This window comes from Saimiri boliviensis, chromosome 13 (assembly GCF_048565385.1).
Source record: "Saimiri boliviensis isolate mSaiBol1 chromosome 13, mSaiBol1.pri, whole genome shotgun sequence".
Taxonomy (NCBI): domain Eukaryota; kingdom Metazoa; phylum Chordata; class Mammalia; order Primates; family Cebidae; genus Saimiri; species Saimiri boliviensis.
Window position 1 is genome coordinate 73,359,018 of NC_133461.1, and position 25,335 is coordinate 73,384,352.

General features: G+C 40.7%; 1 protein-coding gene across 2 annotated transcripts in view; it reads right to left on the reverse strand.

Moving 5' to 3' along the window:
• HGSNAT (heparan-alpha-glucosaminide N-acetyltransferase) overlaps positions 1-25,335 on the reverse strand; it is a 58,222-nt gene that overhangs the window by 10,394 nt on the left and 22,493 nt on the right. For both annotated transcript variants that reach the window (XM_074383813.1, XM_039463370.2), the window contains exons 3-10: positions 20,421-20,557; positions 19,770-19,891; positions 16,714-16,783; positions 8,966-9,035; positions 7,863-7,972; positions 6,178-6,254; positions 4,865-4,895; positions 801-961 (exon numbers count right to left, since the gene is read on the reverse strand). In XM_074383813.1, the coding sequence (XP_074239914.1) occupies positions 801-961; positions 4,865-4,895; positions 6,178-6,254; positions 7,863-7,972; positions 8,966-9,035; positions 16,714-16,783; positions 19,770-19,891; positions 20,421-20,557 (778 nt within the window). The remainder of the gene's footprint in view (positions 1-800; positions 962-4,864; positions 4,896-6,177; positions 6,255-7,862; positions 7,973-8,965; positions 9,036-16,713; positions 16,784-19,769; positions 19,892-20,420; positions 20,558-25,335) is intronic.

The window sequence follows — 25,335 nt, forward strand, 5'->3', positions numbered from 1 at the left end:
GACCCTCCCTGCCCTACCAGCTACCCAGCTGTATCACCACAAGAACAAACCTCGGTAAGAAACCCTAAAATGAAGCCTACTGGAAGCAGTGGCTCACTTTTTGGAGATCCATCATGTCCACTTTCATGTGAAACACCACCTGGAAGTAACCTCCACCTCTTGCTAGTGCCTATAAAAGGGTGTATTGCCTGAGGGATCCATTTGGCCACTGCCTAGACATTGTGTCTTCTTTTGCTAAATGACAGTGCAAGGCCCTTGAGGACAGTGACTAGTGCCCTCCCAACTCTGATACTGGGTCAAAGCAGCGGGCTCACAAGTCTTCCCTCAGCCCTCCTGTCCCTGCATACTACCAGACTAATGACAAAGAGATCACTCCTTGAAACCCAGCTGCCATGTAAGTGCCAGCGAAGGTGGATTCATGAACTGCTGCACAGGATTGAAAGCTGATGAAACAAAAATAGTAGGGGGCAAAGTCAGCGACCAAGGTGGCCTGGTCTGGTCCCTGCTGTGCCTCTCACTACACTCAGATGATCCAGAGAAAACCTTCAATCGCTCTTGGCCTCAGGCTTTTCCTTTGCACAAGAGAAGGGTTTGAGTAGTCTCAGAGGCTCCTCCCAGGTCTAAAATTCAATAGTAATAATAATAATACTCACAGTTAGACAACCATTGTAGATACTTTCCTAAAAATTACCCTAGTTGCAGGCACTGAGATGGAGGAATTGCATTTTTTTCCAATTATAACATATAGTTTCCGTATTTCAACCTGAATATATATAACAGAAGGAAAAGGTGGTACTTACATGGACCAAGGCAATAATTGGGATTCACAATGATAATTCCTATGCAGATTAACAGGAAACTCCTCCATGCAATCTTCCCCAGCAATCTGAATTTTGAACATCCCCGTTGCATTATAGAAGTCATTGATAGAAAAATAGAAGTTCCCATAATAAATACAAACCTAAAAATAATCCAGTTATTAATAGGTGGCCATTTCTAACGTTTTTGTCTGTATATCATTAACATTTTATAATATACTATATAAAACAAGTGACCATACTTTGTTTAAAGTAGCCAATTACTGAAATAATACTGAGCTAACAGTAGAGGAAGAAGTGAGAATATAGCCCCATGGGGCTGGGAGGTTTCTGACAGTACATCTTTAAGTCCTGTCTTAGGAGAAAATTTCTTTAATATTAAATGGAATTTCCAAGGACAACCCTCCCATTTTGTTGTCAAAAAGAAATGACGACGATGATGCCATAATCATGTCTCCAAACAACTAGACATTCACTAGCACACACTCAAAGCCCCTGAAAAACAGACATTTGAATCATTTCTACATACACTTCTGTGCCTGAAAGAAAAAATGAAAGCTTTTTTTCTCTCCATTTAGTCTGAGACATACACATTTTTCCTTTCTTTTCTTTTACCATGCTAAAGTATCTCTTTTACAAACAACAGTTAGAACACTGATTTTTCTAATTACTTGGCAGAGATGAAAGTCGCTTTTGCTACATTCCTTGGTAACTCTGGGAAAAACTGAAAGCCTTTCCTCTGAGATTTGGAACATGACAAGGATGCCTACCTTTCACCACTGTTATTCAACATGATACTGGAAGTCCTACCTAAAGCAGTCAAAAAAGAGAAACAAATAAGGGGCATCCAAGTTGGAAAGAAAGAAGGCAAAGTCTCCTCGTTAGCAGATAACAAGATCTTCCATTTGGAAAAACCTAGACTCTACCAGAAAACTATTACAACTGATCAACAAATGCAGTAAAGTACCAGGATACAAAATCAACATATAAAAATCAGTAGCATTTCCATATGTCAACAGCAAACAATCTGAGAGAGAAATCAAGAAAGTAATTCCATGTCCAATAGCCACAAATAAAATAAAGTACCTCAAAATTAACTTAACCAAAGAAGTGAAGGATTTCTACAAGGAAAACTATAAACCACTGATGAAAGAAATTGAAGAGGGCATCAAAAAATGGAAAGAAATTCCATGTTAATAAATTAGAAAAATTAATATTGTTAAAATGTCCACACTAAAGCAATCTACAGATTCAATGCAATCCCTATAAAAATACACTCTTCACTGAAATAGAAAAAATAATGCTCAAATTTATATGGAACCTTAAAACACCCAGAGTAGCCAAAGTTATCCTGAGCAAGAAGAACAAAACTGGAGGAATCACATTACCTGACTTAAAATTATACTACAGAGCTATAGAAATGAAAACAGCATGGTAGTGGCTTTAAAAGCAGGCACATAGACAGTGGAACAGAATAGAGAACTCAGAGATAAATCCACATATCTACAGTGAACTCATTTCGACAAAAGTGCCAAGAACACACATTGGAGGAAGGACAGTCTCTTCAAAAAAAATTATGCTGGAAAACTGGATATTCATGTGCAGAAGAATGAACCTAGACTCCTATCTCTCACCATATAAAAAATCAAATCAAGCCGGGCGTGGTGGCTCATGCCTGTAATCCCAGCATTTTGGGAGGCTGAGGTGGGCAAATCACAAGGTCAGGAGATCGAGACCATCCTGGCCAACACAGTGAAACCCCATTTCTATCAAAAAAAAAAAAAAAAAAGATTAGCCGGGTGTGGTGGCATGCACCTGTAGTCCCAGCTACTCGGGAGGCTGAAGCAGAAGAATCACTTGAATTCAGGAGGCGGAGGTTGCAGTGAGCTGAGATCAAGCCATTTGCACTCCAGCTGGGGTAATAAAGTGAGACTCTGTCTCAAAAAAAAAAAAAAAATCAAATCAAAATGGATTAAAAACTTAAATTTTTAAGACCTCAAACTATGAAACTACTAAGAGAAAACACTGGGGAAACACTCCAGGACACTGAACTAGGCAAAGATTTCTTGATTAACACTCTACAGAAGCACAAGTAACCAAAGCAAAAATGGACAAATGGGATCACATTAAAAAGCTCCCACACAGAAGAGGAGACAATGAACAAAGTGAAGAGACAATCCACAGAATGGGAGAAAATATCTGCAAACTACCCATCAGACAAGCAATTAATAGCCAAAACATAAAGGAGCTCAAACAACTCTATAGGAAAAACATCTAATAATCCAATTTAAAAATAATAAAAAGGCTGGGCTCGGTGGCTCACGCTTGTAATCCTAGCACTTTGGGAGGCCAAGGCAGGTGGATTACCTGAGGTCAGGAGTTCAAGACCAGCCTGGCCAACACAATGAAATCTCATCTGTACTAAAGATACAAAAATTAGCTAGGTGTGGTGGCACACACCTATAATCCCAGCTACTTGGGAGGCTGAGGCAGGAGAATCGCTTGAACCTGGGAGGTGAAGGTTTTGGTGAGCCAAGATCACACCAATGCGCTCCCACCTGGGCTACAGAGACTTCATCTCAAAAAAAATAAAAAATAAAAAAAAGACAAAAGATCTGAACAGACATTTCTCAAAAGAAAACATACAAATGGCAAACAGGAATATAAAACGGTGCTCAACATCACTGATCATCAGAGAAATGCAAGCCACAATGAGATATCATCTTACCCCAGTTAAAATGGCTTTTATCCAAAAGACAGGCAACAACAAATGCTGGTGAGGATGTAGGGAAAAGGGAACCACTGTACACTGTTGGTGGGAGTGGAAATTAATGCAACCATCATGGACAACAGGTTAGACGTTCCTCAAAAACTAACAATAGAGGTATCATATGATCCAGCAATCCCACTGCTGGGTACAGATGCAAAAGAAAGGAAATCAGTACATTAAAGACATACTCCCATCTTTATTGCAACACTATTCACAATAGCCAAGATCTGGAAGCAAACTAAACATCCATCAACAGACACTTAGAAAGAAAATGGGGTGCATATACACAGTGGAGTACTATTCAGCCATAAAACAGAATGAGATCCGGTCATTTGCAACAATGTGGATAAAACTGGGACACTATGTTAAGTGAAATAAGCCATGTGAAGTCAAACTAAACATGTTCCACTTATTTGGAAGCTAAAAATTAAAACAACCGAACTCAGGGCGATAGAGAATAGAAGGATGGATACCAGAAAGGAAGTGTAGTAGGGAGGAGAGGAAGAGGGATAGTTAATGACTACAAAAATATAGCTGGATGGAATGAATTAAGATGAGGTATTTGATAGCACAACAGGGTGACTACAGTCAACAGTAATTTACTACACATTTAAAATAACTAAAAAATTATAATTGGATTGTTTATAACACAAAATGGTAAATGCCTGAGGGGAGGGATACCTTATTTACCCCGATGCGATTATTATGCATGGTATGCCTGTATTAACATATCTCATGTATCCTGTAATATATATACCTACTATGTACCCAGAAAAATTTAAAATTTGAAGTAAAAATGAGGGATCAATTTCACATCACATAAGTAATGTCCCATCACAAGAATAAGAAGCCATAAATTATCAGAGACAGAATTGAATTACTCAACTATTATTTTAAATTTTAGTTTATGACTATCATTGCCCACCTATATATCTATTAGCATTCACTGATACCAATATACTGTATTTCTTTAGGAAATATGATTTTATAATTACTTTCAGGATTAATGGAACTGAACTACGTGTTCAGAATTTATAATTTCCTACAAGATTTCAGGATCTAGGATATTGTATCTACATTAACAAAATATTCCCAACAAAATCACTCTTTTATACACACACGTGTAGGCACTGTGTCAAGTATGAGAGCTAGCCAGTAAGAAGGACTTCCTAACCACATAACACAGGCCCGTCTCAGAGAGAACCTCCAGCATCATCTGAAAAACAGGAGATTGGAGTCAACCAATGGAAGAGAAGAGGGCAGACCGCCAACTCACCATGGGAACACGAGGTCAGCCACCATCAGCCCTGCAGAACAAGTACAAAGCATAAGCAAAAGGACTCCAGAATGCAAATATCTCCTAAATCTAGTGTGGACTTCATTACTTACTGGTATAGAAAGTAAATTCAGGACCGGGCATGGTGGCTCACTCCTGTAATCCCAACACTTTGGGGGACTGAGGCAGGATGATCACCTGAATTCAGGAGTTTGAGACCATCCTGGCCAACATGGTGAAGCCCCTTCTCTACTAAAAACACAAAAATTAGCCGGACATGGTGGCAGGCACTTGTAATCCCAGCTACTCAGGAGGCTGAGGCAGGAGAATTGCTTGAACCCAGGAGGTGGAGGATGCAGTGAGCCAAAATTGTGCCACTGCACTCCAGCCTGGGAGACAAGAGTGAAACTGTCTCAAAAAAAAAAAGGAAACTCATAGGCCAGGTGTGGTATGGCTCACACCTGTAATCTCAGCACTTTGGGAGGCTGAGGTAGGAAGATCGCTTGAGTCCAGGAGTTTGAGACCAGCCTGGCCGACAGAGTGAGACACGATCCCTACTAAGAATTGTTTTAAAACACTAGCCAGGGATGGTGGCGCACACCTGTAATCCCAGCTACTTGGGAGGCTGAGGTGGGAGAATTGCTTGAGCCTAGAATTCGAGGCTGTGGTCAGCCGTTACCACACCACTGCAATCTAGCCTGGGCTACAGAGTAAGTCTCTGCCTTGAAAAAAAAAAAAAAAGTAAACTCACAAACTCTTCCTTGAGACTGCAAAAGAGCACTGGGCCTGGCTGGGATAATTCCTATAAACATAACTAGACACAGAAGAGCTGAACTATGTAGACAAGTTTGTTATATTTAAGAAGCACGAATCCATTCTTAAAACAGCTACCAAGCCAGACCTACAGCTATTACTCACCACCACTCAGACCAATCCTAGTTCAATGCCATCTCAAAAAGGACCATTAAGTCCTAGAAGATGCAGCCACCAGAAGCATGGTGGCTGCAATAAAAGGCATATCTAGAATATGACCATGCTCATTTACAACCAAATCCATAACATATTCTGCAGAGTCCCTCAGTCACACAGCAGAAACTTTGAGTCTGTTACTACAGTGACGCTTTACACAGCACACAAAAGGAGGAACAAAACTAAAGGGCTCGCAGAATCATCTACAGGTCACCCTAGAGGGCAGGAGTTCAGTGGCTCAGAGGAGGCTGCTCAGATTCATTTCTGGAGTTTCTGGGGAGAATGCTGAGTGATTTTCCCACAAGGATGTATATAAGCAACACTACTTTTAGGAAATATCTTACCATTCCAACTTGCGTGTTTGAAATACCAGTATTTTCCTCCTCCATAATTGACGAAGACCATGAGTATGAGAGCAATCCTAGAAGAAGCCAACAAAGAGAAGCCTTTCAGGGTTTGCCATGTGAAAAGGAAGGGCTGAAATGAAGACACATTTATACTCACAAGGTAGAGTCATGCAACAATGCAATTCTACTGAGGAGTTTATTACACAAGACGAGACATCAAAGCCAAGAAGCAATTATTTTCTAATCAGTGCTATTAGGACCATGCACTAAAGTTCTTCATTGCCAACACTGCCTACATGACGTCTTAACCAATGTTTATGCTGTACTCTTAAATGATATGACTTAAAAACATAGCAAAATATTTCCGATAACTCCGTTTTGTGTTAATTATTTAGACATCTCGGGTTAAAGAACTCTAATAGAAGGCACACAGCCAGCTGAATCAGCAAGCTCAGAATTACAATCTTGGATCCTTTTCTGTCATTAGTCATAAGACCCTGGGCAAGGTTCTTATCGGTAAACTCACCTGTAAAAGAGAGAAGATGCCCTAACCACATATACATATTTAGGAGAATGATGTATTTTACAGTGGCTAACCAGTGCCTGGCACATTTTAGGCACTTAATAAATGTTAGTTCCGTCTAGCTGTGACTGTCTTATCTCCAAAAATAGCAATGGTAACTGAAAGGTAGAATAATAGATTCTGTATGTTCTACTGTTTGAGGCTAACTGTGCAGAATGCTGAGGGTGCTGACCTTGGGTGTCAACGGGGTAATTTAGGAGACTCTGTAACTCAAGTGCCTGCAAGCAAACCCTGGCTTTCCTATTTGCTACCTAAGTGACCTTGGGCAAGTTATTTCACTCAGCAGCATAATTTCTTTTACTTTTAATATGAATCAGTCATCTTAAAAATATGTATCTCATAGGATTACTAAGAGATTAAATAAATTAAGACAAGTTAGAACAGTGATTGGCACATTGTGAGAACTCCACAATTGTTAGCAAGTTTCATTACGATCGTATCATTCTTACTACATGCTTCCAATCTACCTGCCAGGGTACTCAAGGCTTGATGAGGCTAGGGCAAAGTTACAGCGTTGTCACTAGAATTCAGAAGGATTCAGTAGAAATAAAAGAACTGATACCTGTGTATTCATTCTTAGCTATACAGTCTTTTTACTTTATTTTCGGATTTCAGTCCTGGCCTTTGTTCTTCCACCAGGGCTATGGGTACGAGGGTCGCTCTGGTTACTATGGGTACTTGAGTCACTCTGTTAGCAGAGCAGGATCAGCCCTCCCTCTGCCACATGCTGCTGTTTCCTCACTAGACTAGTGCATCTTCGGAGCCATCAAGCTAACTGACTGGACATGAGGTATAGTCTGTAGCCCCAAGTAACAGCCACCTGCCCAAATGAAAATGCCCTTCACTCAGCAGACTGCACATCCAAGTGGACACTGGCTCTGGCCTCATCCACTTCTCCTCGGTCAATATAGACACTGAGGATCATGATGGTCTTCCAGATCAGAGAGGCTGCTGACTTGACTTTTACATCCAAGAAATCCTTCCTAGCCTAGAAAGTAAAAGATATGTAAAAGTCCTTAAAAGCTAAAAGTGTGTTTATGTGTAGTTACGTAGTCTTGTGACTACCTGCACCCACTGTGCTACAGGGAGCCCCACATACCCCCTGAAGGTGTCCACACTGCGGAGGCGGAGCGGCGGGGAGGACGGACGCCACACTGCTGACTGGACATCACCATCGAGAGGGTCTGTCCTGCTGGGAGATCCCAGCTCCTTCAGAAAAAAAGGGAGAATGAAGACAACTCATAATGCTAAGTAGTAAATTTCATTTTTTTTTTTAAATTTAGGAAAGAAAGTGATAAGAGTAGAAAGTTAAAAATAGTTTTTCTGCAGGTGTGGTGGCTCACACCTGTGATCTCAGCACTTTGGGGGGCCAAGGCAGGCAGATCCCTTGAGCCCAAGAGTTTGAGACCAGCCCAGAAAACATGGCGAAACCCCATCTCTACAAAAAATACAGAAATTAGCAAGGTGTGGTGGCACACACCTTTAGTCCCAGCTACTTGGGAGGCTGAGGTGGGAAGATCACCTGAGCCCAGGAGGCTGAGACTCCAGTGAGCCAGCCCGCGCCACTGCACTCTAGCCTGGGCAGTAGAATAACATCCTGACTCAAAAAATAAACAAGTTTTTCTAAACAAAATTCTTGGATTTGCTTTTCTAAAGATCCCATCTAGTGGTTTGGCTTTCTACTTTATCAGCTTTTTCTGCCTATTACTGAGTTTGCCAGTGGCCACGCTGACAAAAATGACACTAAATAAATTAGTCCATAAGTGCACTTAGCACAAGCACAGAAGCCAACATCCCCATAAATGAGCCTGAATTTATTAACACAAATTTAATGACATATTTAAATCATTAGAGGAGGCCATCAGCATTTATAGATTTAATGGTGATGTCTCTTATTTCCTTGTTTTAACTTAACACTCTCTACTTAACTGGATTGATTCAACAATGCTGCCTGCAAAATGAAAAATGTCTCTACCTCACGTATTCTGATAGACCCCAGAGTTCCAACGTCACTGAAGCGAGAAGGGATGGGGCCCTTCCCAGGAGCTGAAGACAGGGCTGCTCTCTGCGAGGAATGCAGAACCTGCAACCTGGCCTTCCTCAGTATAAATATAAAACTGGACAACGATAATTACATTGGAAACTATAAATTCCAAGTTTAGAGAACCACCCGGAAAACACACTATGCATCTCATAACTTACAGAATTGATGAGGCGATCAGTTTCTCGAGAACTTATGGCCTTAGAAATCCAATTATTAAAGTCATCCAAACTGAAAATAAATAAAAGGCTCAATTAATTTATTTTCATTGGCAGAATTGTTTGAATGACTGGATATTATATTGAAATAAAATTAAGGCTCATATTCTCTATTAAGTAATGAAACATTCTAAATTTTTTTTAACAATATACAAATAGAAATCACAGTTTTCAGCAGCTCTACTTATAAATGCTCAACCCTGACAGCAGAGTTTCCTCATCAATAAAACAGGAATGATGAGAGAGCTTTCATTAAACAATTAAACACTTGAGCAGGTGAATAAGATCATTGTTCCCCGTAGCTGGGATTCTCACCAATAATGCTATTAAAATTAAAATAGCAAAATTTAGAAACAACCAAATTTACTCAAAACAGGGAAGACTAAACACAGAATATGACAGCTGTGTGATACAATGTGATACAGCCAAGAAAATAAAAGAATGTGGGCTGAAGAAACATGAAGATGAAGATAAACTATTAGGCCAGGCATGGCAGCTCATGCCTGTAATCCCAGCACTTTGGGAGGCCGAGGTGGGTGGATCACTTGAGGTCAGGAGTTGGAAACCAGCCTGGACAACATGGTGAAACCCTGTCTCTACTAAAAATACAAAAGTTAGCCAGGCGTGGTGGTGCATGTCTGTAATCCCAGCTACTCAGGAGGCTGAGGCAGGAGAATCACTTGAACCCAGGAGGTGGAGGAGGGTTGCAGTGAGCCAAGATCGCACCACTGGGCTCCAGCCTGGGCAACAAAGTGAGACTCTGTCTCAAAAAAGAAAAAAAAAGATAAACAATTAAATACAAAAAGCAAAAACCTAACATATTCAACCACATATTCAACCACAAATATTACAAATAAATTTAAAACCCACATGTGCACCCCAGGAAAACGTGAAAGCAACTTTGGGGTGATTCAAATAGTTAATCTACTGGGTTCTTTTTTTATATGGTTGCTTTAATTCAAAAAGAAATCCAGATAACATGAAATTGATTTACATGACTAACAAAAGATAAATATATTAACTGGTTTTTCTTTAAAATGAGATTTCTACCTGGGAAAAAACCTTTTGAAAAGTATATCCCACCCTGGCATAAACAAATTATCCAGTGCATAGGATTTTTTTCCCCTTTTATTTTTCGGTCATGAACAGTTGCAAGCATATACAGAGGCAGAGAAACTAGTAGAGGCACACCTCAAGATACTGCAGGGTTGGTCCCAGATCACCACAATAAGGCCAACATCACAGTATCACAATACAGTGACTCACACAAATTTTTTGTGAGCCAATGTATATGAAAGTTATATATTACACTATAGTCTAATGTGTGCTATAGCATTATGCACAAAAAGAGAGCTTACATACTTTAATTTTAAAATGCATTGCTAATAAAAAGTTAATGGTTATTTAAGCCTTCAGCAAGTCCTCATCTTTTCGCTGGTGGAGGATCTGGCCTCCCTGTTGATGGCTGCTGAGGGGTCAGGGTGGTGGCCACTGAAGGTTGAGGGGCTGCGGCAATTTCTGAAATCAAGACAATACAGTTTACCACGTTGACTTCTCCTTCCACAGAAGATTTCTCTGCAGCATGCCATGCTGTTTGATAGCATTTTCCCCACAGTTAGACCTTCTTTCAAAATTAGTCAATCCTCTCAAACCCTGCCTCCACTCTATCAAATAAGTTTATGTGATATTCTAAATCCTTTGTTATCTCAGCAATGTTCACAAGGTCATCACCAGGAGTAGATTCCATCTTGAGAAACCACTTTCTTTGCTCATCTGTAGGGAGCAACTCCTCATCTGATCAAGTACTCTTAGCAGTTCAGTCACATCTTCAGCTTTCACTTCTAGTTTTCTTGCTATTTCCACCACAGCAGCAGTTATTTCCTCCACTGATGTCTTAAACCCCCAAGTCATCCTTGAGGGCTAGAATTAACTTCCTCCAAACTCCTGTTAATGTTGATATTTTTACTTCCTCCCATGAATCACAAATTTCTTCATGGCTTCTGCAATGATGAATCCTTTCCAGAAGGCTTTCAATGGACTTCATCCAGATTCATTGGAGGAATCACTATCTATGGCAGCTATACAGCTTCAAAAGATCTATTTTTTAAATAGTAAGACTTGAAAATCAAAATTACTTATTGATCCATGGGTTGCAGAATGGATATTGTGTTAGCAGGCATGAAAACATTCATCTGCTTGTACATCTCCATCAGAGCTCTTGGGTGACTTGTTGTATTGTCAATGATCGATAATATTTTAAAAGAAATCTTTTTTTTTTCGGAGCAGTAGGTCTTGACAGTGGGCTTAAAATAGTAAGAGATGCTGTAACAGATGTGCTGCCATCAGGCTTCATTGTTCTATTTATTAAGCACAGGCAGAGGAGATTTAGCATAATTCTCAAGGGCCTTAAGACTTCCAGAATGGAAAATGAACACTGGCTTCAATTTAAAGTCACCAGTTGCAGTAACACCTAACAGGAGAGTCAGCCTGTCCTGTGAGGCTTTGAATTCTCCTTTCTGGCTATTAAAAGTCCTAGATGGGCCAGGTGCAGTGGCTCACGCCTATAATCCCAGCAATTTAGGAGGCCAAGGCAGGTGGATCACGAGGTCAAGAGATTGAGACCATCCTGGCCAACATGGTGAAACTCCGTTTCTACTTAAAAAATACAAAAATTACCTGGACATAATGGCGTGTGCCTGTAGTCTCAGCTACTCAGGAGGCTGAGGCAGGAGAATTGCTTGAACCCAGGAGGCAGCGGTTGCAGTGAGCCGAGATTGCACCACTGCACTCCAGCCTGGCACCTGGCAACAGAGCAAGACTCTGTCTCAAAAAAAAAAAAAAAAAAAAGTCCTAGATGGCATCTTCTTCCGTTAGAAGGCTGTTTCATCTGTACTGAAACTGTGTCATTAGTGTAGCCATGGTCATCAGTGATCTTAGCTGGATCTTCTGCAGAACTTGCTGCAGCTTCTCCATCAGCACTTGTCACTTCACCTTGCATTTTTAAGTTACAGAGATGGCTTCTTTTCTTAAACCTCTGGAACCATCCTCTGCTAGCTTCCAACCTTTCTTCTGCAAATTCCTCACCTTGCTCAGTCTTCACAGAACTGAAGAGAGCTTGGGCCTTGCTCTGGATTATGCTTTGTCTTAAGGGAATGGTTTGATCCTCTATCCAGACTACCCAAAGCTTCTCCACATCACTCTGGATTATGCTTTGTCTTAAGGGAATGGTTTGATCCTCTATCCAGACTACCCAAAGCTTCTCCACATCAGCAGTAAGGTTGTTTCCTTTTTTTTTTTTTTTTTTTTTTTTTTTTTTTTTTTGAGACAGAGTCTAGCTCGTTTGCCTAGGCTGCAGTGCAGTGGAGCAATCTCAGCTCACTGCAACCTCCAGTTCCCAGGTTCAAGCAATTCTCCTGCCTCAGCCTCCCGAGTAGCTGGGACTACAGGCATGAACCACCATGCCCAGCTAATTTTGTATTTTTAGTAGAGATGGAGTTTGGCCATGTTGGCCAGGCTGGTCTCGAACTTCTGACCTCAAGCAATCAACTGGCCTCAGCCTCCCAAAGTGCTGGGATTACAGGTGTGAGCCACTAAGTCCGGCCTGTTTCACTTTCTTATCACTTGTGTATTCCCTGGAGTAGCACATTTAATTTTCTTCAGGAACTTTCACGACTTGGCTGTTTGGCATAAGAGGCCTAGCTTTTGGCCCATCATGGCTCCCGACATGCCTTCCTTACTAAGCTTAATCATTTCTAGCTTTTGATTTAAAGTGAGAGACATGCAACTCTTCCTTTTACTCACTGAGACGCCACTGTAAGGTAATCAATTGGCTTAATTTCAATATTGTTGTATCTGAAAGAATAGAGAGGCCCAAAGAGAGGGAGAGAGATGGGGAAACAGTGGGTGGAGCAGTCAGAACACACTCAACACTTATCGATTAAGTTCACCATCTTACAGAGGTGGGCTTGATGGCATCCTAAAACAATTACAGTAGCAACATCAAAGATCATTGATCACAAATCACCATAAAAGATATAATATTTAAAAAGTTTGAACTATTAAAAGGATTATTAAAATGTAATGCAAAGACAAGAAATGAGACATGCTGTTGGAAAAATGGTGCCAACAGAATTACTCAATGCAAGCCTGGGCAACACAGTGAGACCCCCAACTCTACTTTAAAAAAAAAAATTATCATGGTGGCACATGTCTCTAGTTCCAGCTACCTGACAGGCTGACGTGGGAGGATTGCTTGTGCCTGGGGGGGTCAATAAGGTCAGTAAGTGTTGAGTATGTTCTGACTTTCCCCATATCCCTCCCTCTTTTGGGGCCTATTATTTCAGATACAACAACGTTGAAATTAGACCAATTAATTGCCCTACAATGGCTTCTAAGTATCTGAGTAAAAGGAAGAGTTACATGTCTCTCACTTTATTTTTTATTTTTTGAGATGAAGTCTCACTTTGTCACCCAGGCTGTAGTGCAGTGGCATGATCTTGGCTCTCTGCAAACCCCTACTTCCTGGGTTCAAGCGATTCTCGTGCCTGAGCCTCCCGAGTACCTGGGATTACAGGTGTGCACCACCACACTCAGCTAATTTTTCTGTTTTTAGTAGAGACAGGGTTTCACCATGTTGGCCAGGCTGGTCTCGAACTCCTGAGCTCAAGAGATCCGGCCGCCTCAAACTCCCAAAGTGCTGAAATTACAGGCATGAACCACCCAGCCTGGCCACATGTCTCTCACTTTAAATCAAAAGGCTGCAGTGTAGGAGGTCAAGGCTGCAGTGAGCTGTGATGGCACCACTGCCCTCTAACTTGGGAGGCAGAATGAGACCATGTCTCGGGGAAAAAAAAAAAAAGAATTGCTGGATGCAGGATTGCCACAAACCTTCAATTTGTAAAACACGCAATATCCTTTAAGTGCAATAAAGCAAAGGGTCTGCCTGAATAATGGACCTCCATCATCCAGCTTCAATAAATACTGAAGCCAATCTTACTTCATCTGTCCTCTCACCCACTGTCCCTCATTCCTGACTTGGAATGTTTTGTAGAAAATCCTAGACATCATATCATTTCATGCATAAAGACTTTAGTATGTATCTCTAATAGATACGGACTATTTTTATTTCTAAACATAATCACAATGCCCTTGTCACATTTTTAAATGATAGCAGTAATTCCTCAAAATTGTCACATAGCCAGTTCAGTTTCCCTGTTTCTTAACAGTTTTTTACAGTTTAGTGGTTCAATTCAGTATCCAAACATGATCCGTAAGCCCAAGGCATACATTTGCAATTTCTCCTTTTCCCTCACAATTCAACTCTCATTTCTAGTTTATTCAGCATGGATAACATTGCCATCACATGCAAAATGTTAAAACAGACACATCTAAGGAAGAATGAAAAGGAGAAGATTTTTTAAAATAACACAAAAATACTTAACTTTCTTATTCATGCCTATTGCTCCAGTGGAAAGGAGACAGGCTTTTTATTCTCTCGATTTTTTCTGGTTGTTTTTTGGCTCACAGTCATCTGAACCTCCTGGGTATGTTAGAAAGCAAGGGGGAGGGGAATAAGGGACTCTTGCTTTGCCAAGAACACCATTCTGCCCACAGGCTGGAAGGGCAGAATCACGTGCAAAGAGTAGTTTCAGTTCCACACGGGGCAAGATGGAATTTCTTCCCTTTGAAAATGCTTGATCTCAGCTATCAGTTACTTTTTTTTTTTTTTTTTTTTTGAGACTCCCTGGCTGGAGTACAGTGGCGAGATCTCAGATCACTGCACCCTCTACCTCCCAGGTTCAAGCAATTTTCGTGCCTCAGCCTACCAAGTAGCTGGGACTACAGGCACCTGCCATCACACCTAGCTACTTTTTGTGTTTTTAGTAGAGACAGGGTTTCATCATGTTAACCAGGCTTTTCTCAAACTCCCGACCTCAAGTGATCCGCCTGCCTTGGCCTCTCAAAAAGTGCTGAGATTACAGCCATGAGCCACCGTACCCAGTCTAGCTATCAATTACTTTAAAAAGTCATGTAATATGACTGGTTATGGTGACTCATGCCGGTAATCCCTGTACTCTGGGAGGCCGAGGCAGATGGAATACTTGAGGCCAGGTGTTCAAGACCAGCTGGGCAGCATAGCAAGACTCCATCTCCACTAAATATGAAAAAAAAAAAAAAAATGTTAGCTGGGCATGGTGATGAATGTCTGTAGTCCCAGCTATTCACGAGTCTAAGGTGAGAGAATCACCTGATTCACCTGATTCAGTTGAGGCTGCGGTGAGCCATAATGGCACCACTGCACTCCAGCCTGGGTGACAAGAGTGAGACTCTGTCTCAAAAAAAAAAAAAAAAAAAAAATCCATAATAGATCCATTCATGTGAAAAGCATCCTGATGTAATGAAATAACATTTGCATTTTATCAAAAGATTGGTAAGATAATACCTTAACTCAAAGAAATGAAACTCCCACTTTGGGAGGCCGAGGCGGGTGGATCACGAGGTCAAGAGATCGAGACCATCCTGGTCAACATGGTGAAACCCCATCTCTACTAAAAATACAAAAAATTAGCTGGGCATGGTGGTGCGTGCCTGTAATCCCAGCTACTCAGGAGGCTGAGGCAGGAGAATTGCCTGAACCCAGGAGGCGGAGGTTGCGGTGAGCCAACATCGCGCCATTGCACTCCAGCCTGGGTAACAAGAGCGAAACTCTGTCTCAAAAAAAAAAAAAAAAAAAAAGAAACTCCCCTGCTAGAATCTTCCTCTATTCCTAAAAAACAGTTGGGTTACAAATTGTTTCTAGGCAACGAGTGGTTCTTTTACCCTATACACAGTCAAAGTCCTCATACATGGAATTAAACTATTTCTAAGATGTACAAAGCTAGAGGATCACAGTGCAGAAATTCCCCGAAGCTTCAGGGTTTTCCCCACTAGCCAACTTAGAGGTTAGGTTTCCATTCTTCCAATTTGGATATCACTCACCAATAAAACCTTGTGGTCCTTCTTGAGACCCCAACAAGATAAGCATGAGAAAATTCACTCTTATTCTTTCTAAAACATGAAAAAACTTTCCTTTGAAAGTTGATTAAACGGGGCCTGGATCTATTTTACTTTCTTTTTCTAGTCCACTAATTCACATTACCAGAATCACCTGTTCACCACACAGAGCAGAACCAGACCCTCCTCCATGTTGGCTAACAAACTAACCAAGGGACAGGGAGTCCATGCTGAGGTCTTGAGGAACAGCCACCAGGCACCCATGTGTGCCACCAGATGCCTGTGCTGGCAGAGGTTGGGCAGCTGGACTAGAAGGTGCAACCTCAGGGCTCAGGGCCAGAGATGGGCGGGGTATCAAATGCAGCAACTTCTCCTAGAACTGTCACAAGCCTCTTCTGGTCGCTGAAAACCAAGATGCTTTAGGATATAATGATTTCTCAAGCATTTTCTTCCTAATCAGCCATATCGGAGGGTAGAAGGCAAAAACCCACAAGAACCTTTGTTATCACTTCCCGTAAGTTAGGGACCATTTCTTAGTCTATGTAAGTCCCTGAGGCCTAGCGCTGGACGGACGTGGGGGACACAGAAATGTTCATATCATCAAGGAATGGTGATCACTTGAGGATCACAGCCGCCCGTTCTGAATGTGTTGTTTCTATACTCTGCCTTCCCAGCGGTGCCCTCCCCGCACATCTTACCTCAACAAGAGTCTCAGAAAGGATATCACAATGATGAGAGCGAGACCAATAAGGAACGCAATGCTTACAGCTAGAAAAAGAAAAGAAAACACGCCTCAAAGATGTCATCATGAACATCAAAGACATCATGTCATTACATTTCATCTATAAATGAAAACGAATGAGGGGAAGCCTAAATTCTCATGCTGAACTTCCTACAAATAATTGAGAATGCTCATCCTGAAGGGAGTCATTATAAAATATATATATATATATATATATATATATATATAACTGTCATTATAAAAAAAATCAAACATAAACAAAAGCATGAAGAATGGCATCATCAATCCGTATATAACCCATTACCCAGATCCTAGAATTATCAAGATATTGTCCCTGTTGCTTCATCCATAACTACCTACCCACCCCACATCTTCCTTTTTCTGGCTAAACTATTTCTATTTTTTTTTTTTTTTTTTTTTTTTGAGACGGAGTTTCGCTCTTGTTACCCAGGCTGGAGTGCAATGGCGCCATCTCGGCTCACCGCAACCTCCGCCTCCTGGGTTCAGGCAATTCTCCTGCCTCAGCCTCCTGAGTAGCTGGGATTATAGGCACGCGCCACCATGCCCAACTAATTTTTTGTATTTTTAGTAGAGACGGGGTTTCACCATGTTGACCAGGTTGGTCTCGATCTCTCGACCTTGTGATCCACCCGCCTCGGCCTCCCAAAGTGCTGGGATTACAGGCTTGAGCCACCGCGCCCGGCCAACTATTTAAGAATCCAACATATCATGTTATTTCATTCTTACATACTTCAGGATGTTACTCTAAAGCAGGCGTCCCCAAACTGCGGCCCGCGGGCCGCATGCCTCCCCCTGAGGCCATTTATCCGGCCCCCCGCCGCACTTCAGGAAGGGGCACCTCTTTCATTGGTGGTCAGTGAGAGGAGCACAGTATGTGGCGGCCCTCCAACGGTCTGAGGGACAGTGAACTGGCCCCCTGTGTAAAAAGTTTGGGGACACCTGCTCTAAAGCCCTTATAAAGACAGCCTGACATCATGCGCCTTCTGACACAAGGCACTCAGAAGGACCCAGCCTTGCTTCTGTTGTATTCTACTAAAAAATGTAAAACCTCCACCTGTTCATGAGAAAACACCAAGCATCAAGCAAATCCAAATCAAGGACAGTCAACAAAATAACCAGACATTACCCTTCAAACCATCAAGATCATGAAAGACAAAGAAAGACTGAGGAAGTGTCCTAGACTGGAGGAGACGAAGGAGATCTGACAGCTAAATGCAGTGTGGGATCCTACATCAAAGCCAGCACTGCAGAAGAATACTAAAAGGGACATTTAGAGAAATTTAAATAACCCTGTAGATCAGTACCGCATCAATGTAAGTTCAATGTTAAGAGCAACGTTAAGTTCCTGGTTTTGGTAATTGTATGTGGGGTTAACTATACTACGATTTTACAGTTTAGGTTTAGGGGAAGCTAGGTGAAGGATCTTTGGGAACTCTTTTTGCAACACTTCTACAAATCTAAAACTATTTCAAAACTAAAAGTATCTTTGACTATTTCAAAACTAAAAGTATCTTTGAAATGGATGTTTTGCTATATAACCACAATGTCATATGAAATCAACAATAACTTCCTGGCTAACACTGAAAGTGCACCTGCTGTGGTTGACCCATGACTGGTGGATGTGTTCAGCTGGTAAAAATTCCCCTTCACCTCATGGTTTCTCCTACTTACGTGGTATATCCCTTAATCACTTACTGCATTAGGGGTTGCAACATATCTTGCCCTTTTGCTGTATTTATTACCTGAAATTCTTCTCCACAGAATTTTCCCTCAACGGGGACTATTTGGTTACCCTGAATTACAGTTAAAATGGGCAAAATAAATGCTTAAATCTCTCCTTTCAACTAACAACTTTAGATCGCCCTAGTTAACATCAGGTGTCCTGGCTACCTACAAAGACAAAGCATTGTTTGTGTTTTTGTTTGGGAAAGCAGGCCTTGCTCATTTATTTTCATATGACCTCATGGTTTTTACGCATTATTTTTCTTCAATAACATATACTATTCTGAATGCTTAAATTATCCTCCTCCATTGGCCCTTTCATACTGGCTCCTGTGTTCTTTTGATGTAACCTCACAGTCTTTAATAACTTCCCTGTGAACAGTACTTGCTCATGCCGCAGGGACTGGTTACTGCCTTTTGAAAGGCAGCACACAGTTACCTAATGGGAAACTCAGAATGGCAGTTTTTCTTCCTTGGGGTTACTGGACAATGAATGATCCCTCCTTTATCTATCTAAGAGGACCCCAGACTGTCAGGGGAAGACATACAGGAAATACAACACCCTTCCTCCTAAAACAAGGAGAGATATTTGACAGCCATTTACCCTCTTTCTAGTTTCTTTCTACTGTATTAACTTTTTTGGCTTATTAATGCTTCATAATTAAACTAAAAACTATGAGAAATATTGATATATCATATAATATTTTTCTGAGACAAGGTCTGGCTCTGTCACCCAGGCTGGAGTTCAGTGGTACAATCTTGGCTCAGTGCAACTTCTGCCTCCCAGGTTCAAGCCACCCTCCCACCTCAGCCTCCCGACTAGTTAGGACTACAGGCATGCACCACCAGGCCTGGCTAATTTTTGTATTTTTTGTAGAGACAGGGTTTCACGATGTCACCCAGGCTCATCTCAAACTTGTGAACTCAAGTAATCTGCCTGCCTTGGCCTCCCAAAGTGCTGGGATTACATGCATGAGCCACCATGCCAGGCCAATATGTAATTTTTTAATATCACATAATTTTATTATATTCAAATAATAAGCATATTATAAATATACCATATTTATAATTGTACCATATTATAAATTGTAGGATAAATAACCTACAATTTATGTGAATCTTTTTGTTGGCGGGGTGCTCATCAATGACCTAAGATTTAGGTTTTCAATTACAGGAAGTGTTACAGACTGCTCTGCTTTACAAACAGTACTCAAAAACTGAAACCCCTGAAAATGCAAATGTGAAAATCAACAGAGAACACATACGTACGAAGGTTACTGTCAACTGGATCCTTGTTTACAGCCAGGTCACAGGCAATTTCACTAACTCCATTATGGATGTACTTTACCAAGAGAGAATAGTTTCCAAATTCTCCAAATTTGTATTCCAACCTATAAACATTAGGTAAAATTAAGACAAATGGTTAATTAGGAAATAAGAAGTTGGATTTTGCTAATGTCATGAAGGCAGAATAATACATGTTCCTGGGTACAGACCAGAAAAGATAAAGAAAAATACTGTAAAGAGAAAAAAAGCTGGCCGGGCGTGGTGGCTCAAGCCCGTTATCCCAGCACTTTGGGAGGCCAAAGCAGGTAAATCATGAGGTCAGGAGATCGAGACCATCCTGGCTAACATGGTGAAACCCCGTCTCTACTAAAAATACAAAAAACTAGCTGAGTGTGGTGGCATGCACCTGTAGACCCAGCTACTCGGGAGGCTGAGGCAGGAGAATTGCTTGAACCCGGGAGGCATGGGTTGCAGTGAGCCAAGATCGTGCCACTGCACTCCAGCCTGGGCAAGAGTGAGATTCTGTCTCAAAAAAAAAAAAAAAAAGAGAGAGAGAGAGAGGAAAAGCTAAAACCAAAATAGAAAAAGAGAAAATGCAGACTTCACTCAGATCATATCATAGCAGGCACAAACCTACAAACTTCTTTCTCTTCCAAGGTGTTGTTCAGCTGTAGAATGGATCCGTGCTGGGTGCTGACAGGGGTGGCTGCAATGCTAGGCTTCCCCGCTTTTGGACTCTGAGGAATGTTTACCAGAACCTGAAACAAGCACTGTAAATAAAAGCACAATAGGTCAACTGCCATGGGTTTTTGAACATCTGTTGATTGTTGGAGGACATAAATGTCCAACTGGAGATCCTGACATGATTTTTCCTTCATATGTATAAAAAAAACCCCTAAATTTCAGTAATTTTTAATTTACCTATTATTGTATATTTTAACAATGACTGGGACAGGTACAGTGGCTCAGGTCTGTAATCCGAACACTTTGGGAGGCCGAAGCGGGCAGATCACCTGAGGTCAGGAGATCGAGACCATCCTGGCCAACATGGTGAAATCCTGTCTCTACTAAAAAATACAACAATTATCTAGGTGTGGTGGCACATGTCTGTAATAACAGCTACTCAGGAGGCTGAGGCAGGAGAATCATATGAACCAAGGAGTCAGAGGTTGCAGTGAGGCAAGATCATTCCACTGCACTCTAGCCTGGTGACCACAAAAAAAAAAAAAAAAAAAAGACTGTGTCACTATGGAATTGTAAAATCTTCATAGGTAAACTTCACAAGTAAGTAGTGCATACATTAATCTTGCATTCTGTTGTTTTATTTAATATTATTAACAAGTAAGTTTCCATGATTTTATCTAATTTGCATATTTGTAACTTAATATTTGTATTACAGTCCATCAGATTGAGTATTTAGGCTGGTTTCAAAGCTTTTTTAATCTATTTGTTATTTTTGCTATATGAATTATGTGTTTTAAAAGACCTATACATGAGATTCTTATTCATTTTTATTTTGTTTTTGTTTTTGAGATGGGGTCTCATTCTGTCATCCATGTTGGAGTGCAGTGGCGTGATCTCAGCTCACTGCAACTTTCACCTCCCAGCTTCAAGCAATTCTCTCACCTCAGCTTTCCAAGTAGCTGGGACCACAGGCACGCATCACTATACCCAGCTAGTTTTTTTGTATTTTTTTGGTAGAGACAGGGTTTTGCCATGTTGCCCAGACTGGTCTCAAACTCCTGAACTCAGGAAATGCACTGCCTCAGCCTCCCAAAGTGCTGGGATTACGGACATGAGCCACCATGCCTGGGCAAGGTTCTTATTCTTTTCAATTCTTTCTCTAAGGTAAAATTTTAAGGGTAAAATTACTGGATTTAAAAAATAGTCATTTTAATAGCTCCTGTCACAAATGACCAAATATTAAATAAGTAAAACTAAAGCAGTATATTTATTTCTCACCAGTAACAGGATTTTAAACTCATTTTTTTGTTCAGTTACTAGATATTTATATCACAGAATTAAGATTATATTTCTAAATAATCATAATTAAATAATTCATCAGTTTTGTTATTTTGTTTCCTATGGTGTGAACTACTGTTTACAAACCAAGTTCCCTTTATATAATCTTAGAAATATGTCCTCATATACTATAATATTACACTTTTAACTCTCTCAAATATTTCTCCTTTCTAGTGCTTTCTTTTTCATTCTGTTATATTGTGTTTTTAATTATAAGTTTAAAATTTTTTATACAGCCATAATAATCTGACTTGTTATTTCTTCTATTGCTTCATTAATTCAAAAATGTATTCTGCTGATATAGAGTGGTTGAATGGATTAAAACAAGATCCAACCATATGCTACCTAGAAGAGACTCCTTTCAATTGTAAGAATAAACAGACTCAAAGAAAAGGGGTGGAAAAAGGTATTCTATGCAAATAGAAACCAAAACTGTAGCTGTACTAATAGAAAATATATAGTCTTTAAGCCAAAAACTGTAAAAAGAGAAAAAGAAGGCCATTAAAATGATCAATACAGCAGAAAGATGCAACAGTTATAAATATATATGCACACAACATTGAAACAAATAAATATATAAAGCAATTATTAATAGACCTAAAGGGAGCAAACAAGTCTGAACAAATTTTAAAAATCAAAATCATATCAATTATATTGTTTGACCACAATGGAATAAAACTAAAAATCACTAAAAAGATGAACTTCGGAAACTGTAATACTTGCTGTATTAGGCTTATCCATGTTGCATGTTGCCACCAATGAGAGGATTTTATTCTTTTTTATGGCTGAATAGTATTCCACTGTGAACACACAGCACATTTTCTTTGTCCATTCATTGACTGATGGATAGTTAGGTTGATTCCATATCTTGGCTTTTATGAATAGTGCTGTAATTAGGAATCTTCCTAAAAATTAAAATAGAACTACCATATGATCCAACAATCCCACCACCAGGTATAGATCTAAAAGAAAGAAAGAAAGAAAGAAAGGCCAGGCTTGGTGGCTCACCCCTGTAATCCAAGCACTTTGGAGGCCAAGGCGGGCAGATCACCTGAGGTCGGGAGTTCAAGACTAGCCTGACCAACATGGTGAAACCCCATCTTTAAAAAAAAAAAAAAAAGAAGAAAAAGAAATACTTTTACTCCCATGTTTACAACAATTACAGCAACCTGGATAAGCCTAATGGACATTATGTCCAATGAAATAACCCCAACACAGAAAAACAAATACCACATGATCTCACTCATATGTAAATGCTAAAAATGTGACCTCATAGAAGTAGAGAGTAAATAGTGGTTAGTAGGCAGGATGGGGGGAGGTTGGTCAACAGGTAAAGTCAGTTAGAATAGAGGAATCAGTTCTGGTGATGTATGGCACACTAGGGTGACTATAGTTAACAATAATGTAATGTATGTTGCAAAATAGATGAAGAGATGATTCTGAACCATCTCACCCCAAAGAAATGACAAGTGTTTTGGCGAAAGAAATGTTAATTATCCTAACTTGATCATTACCCAATGTGTTATTTGGCTGGGCACGGTGGCTGTAATCCCAACACTTTGGGAGGCCAAGGCAGGCAGATCACTTGAGCTCAGCTCAGTTCAAGATACAGTACCCCATTAATATGTACAATCATTGTGTCAATTTAAAACAAAATACAACTTTTTAAAAATGTATTCTGCCTTTTAAAATATTTTTCAGGGGGCCGGGCGCGGTGGCTCAAGCCTGTAATCCCAGCACTTTGGGAGGCCAAGGCGGGTGGATCACGAGGTCGAGAGTTCGAGACCATCCTGGTCAACATGGTGAAACCCCGTCTCTACTAAAAATACAAAAAATTAGCTGGGCATGGTGGCGCGTGCCTGTAATCCCAGCTACTCAGGAGGCTGAGGCGGGAGAATTGCCTGAACCCAAGAGGTGGAGGTTGCGGTGAGCCGAGATCGCGCCATTGCACTCCAGCCTGGGTAACAAGAGCGAAACTCCATCTCAAAAAAAAAAAAAATATTTTTCAGGGCCGGGTGCAGCAGCTCATGCTTGTAATCGCAGCACTTTGTAAGGCCGAGATGGGTGGATCAAGAGGTCAGGAGACAAAGACCATCCTTGCTAACATGGTGAAACTCCATCTCTACTAAAAGCACAAAAAATAATAATAAATTAGCCGGGTGTGGTAGAGGGGCCTGTAATCCCAGCTACTGGGGAGGATGAAGCAGGAGAATTGCTTGAACCCATTTGTGGGTTTATTTTTTAACTTGAATCCTCTTGGAGTATTTGGTACATGGCATACAGTAATTTTAAATACCTTTCGCCATGGTCTTAGTTATAACACTCTAGGTTCATGCACAAATTAGATTTTACTTCTTACATTTACATTGGTCTGTTAGTCTTCATTTCTCTTTTTTTGGCTACATAAACTATTATGGCCTCACATTATATCTTATCTAATACAGTAAGTCTCCACATTGTCCAATCTCCTTTGGGGCCATTATTTTTTGTTTTCTTTTTTTTTAAGCTAGTCAAGCATGGTTGTGAGAGAGACAATGTTAAATCTGCTTAACAATGACCCACAATACTCAGACCAACTTGGGCCATCTTTTGATCCTCTTACTCATTCACTTTTTTAAGTGAATTTTGAAATTATTCATGCAGGCTATCAAAAGGATTCCATTGACATATTAACAGCAATCATTTTGAGTATATGAATTAATTTGGGAAGCACTGTCATTTTTCCTGTTTAATCTTGATATCAGTGCTTATTGGCTATCTCTCCATGTAACCTATCTTTTTCTCATTAAAATGTATCATTTTCAGCCAGACTGGTGGTTCATGCCTGTAATTCTAGCACTTTGAGAGGCTGAGGTAGGAGAATCACTTGAGGCCAGGAGTTCCAACCAGTCTGAGCAACATAGCAAGACCCTGTCTCCATAAAATATTTTAAAATTAAAAATCAGCTCGGTGTTGTCATAAAAGAATTTAAAAAAAAAAGGGGCCAGGCGCGGTGGCTCAAGCCTGTAATCCCAGCACTGTGGGAGGCCGAGGCGGGTGGATCACGAGGTCGAGAGATCGAGACCAACCTGGTCAACATGGTGAAACCCCGTCTCTACTAAAAATACAAAAAATCAGCTGGGCATGGTGGTGCGTGCCTATAATCCCAGCTACTCAGGAGGCTGAGGCAGGAGAATTGCCTGAACCCAGGAGGTGGAGGTTGCGGTGAGCCGAGATCGCGCCATTGCACTCCAGCCTGGGTAACAAGAGCGAAACTCCGTCTCAAAAAAAAAAAAAAAAAAAAAAAAAAAGTTGGGTGTCATGGTCCATGCCTATAGTCCTAGCTTCTTGGAAGGCTGAAGCAAGATTTTTTAAGCCCAAAAGTTTGAGGCTGCAGCAAGTCATGATCACACACCACTGCACTCCAACCTGGGCAACAGAGCAAAACCCTGACTCAAAAATTAAAAAATCATTTCTCAGTGTGTTCCTACTTCGATTCTGCTTTCATTTTCGAGTTGACATTTTATTAATTTTATTGCTTCTTTTT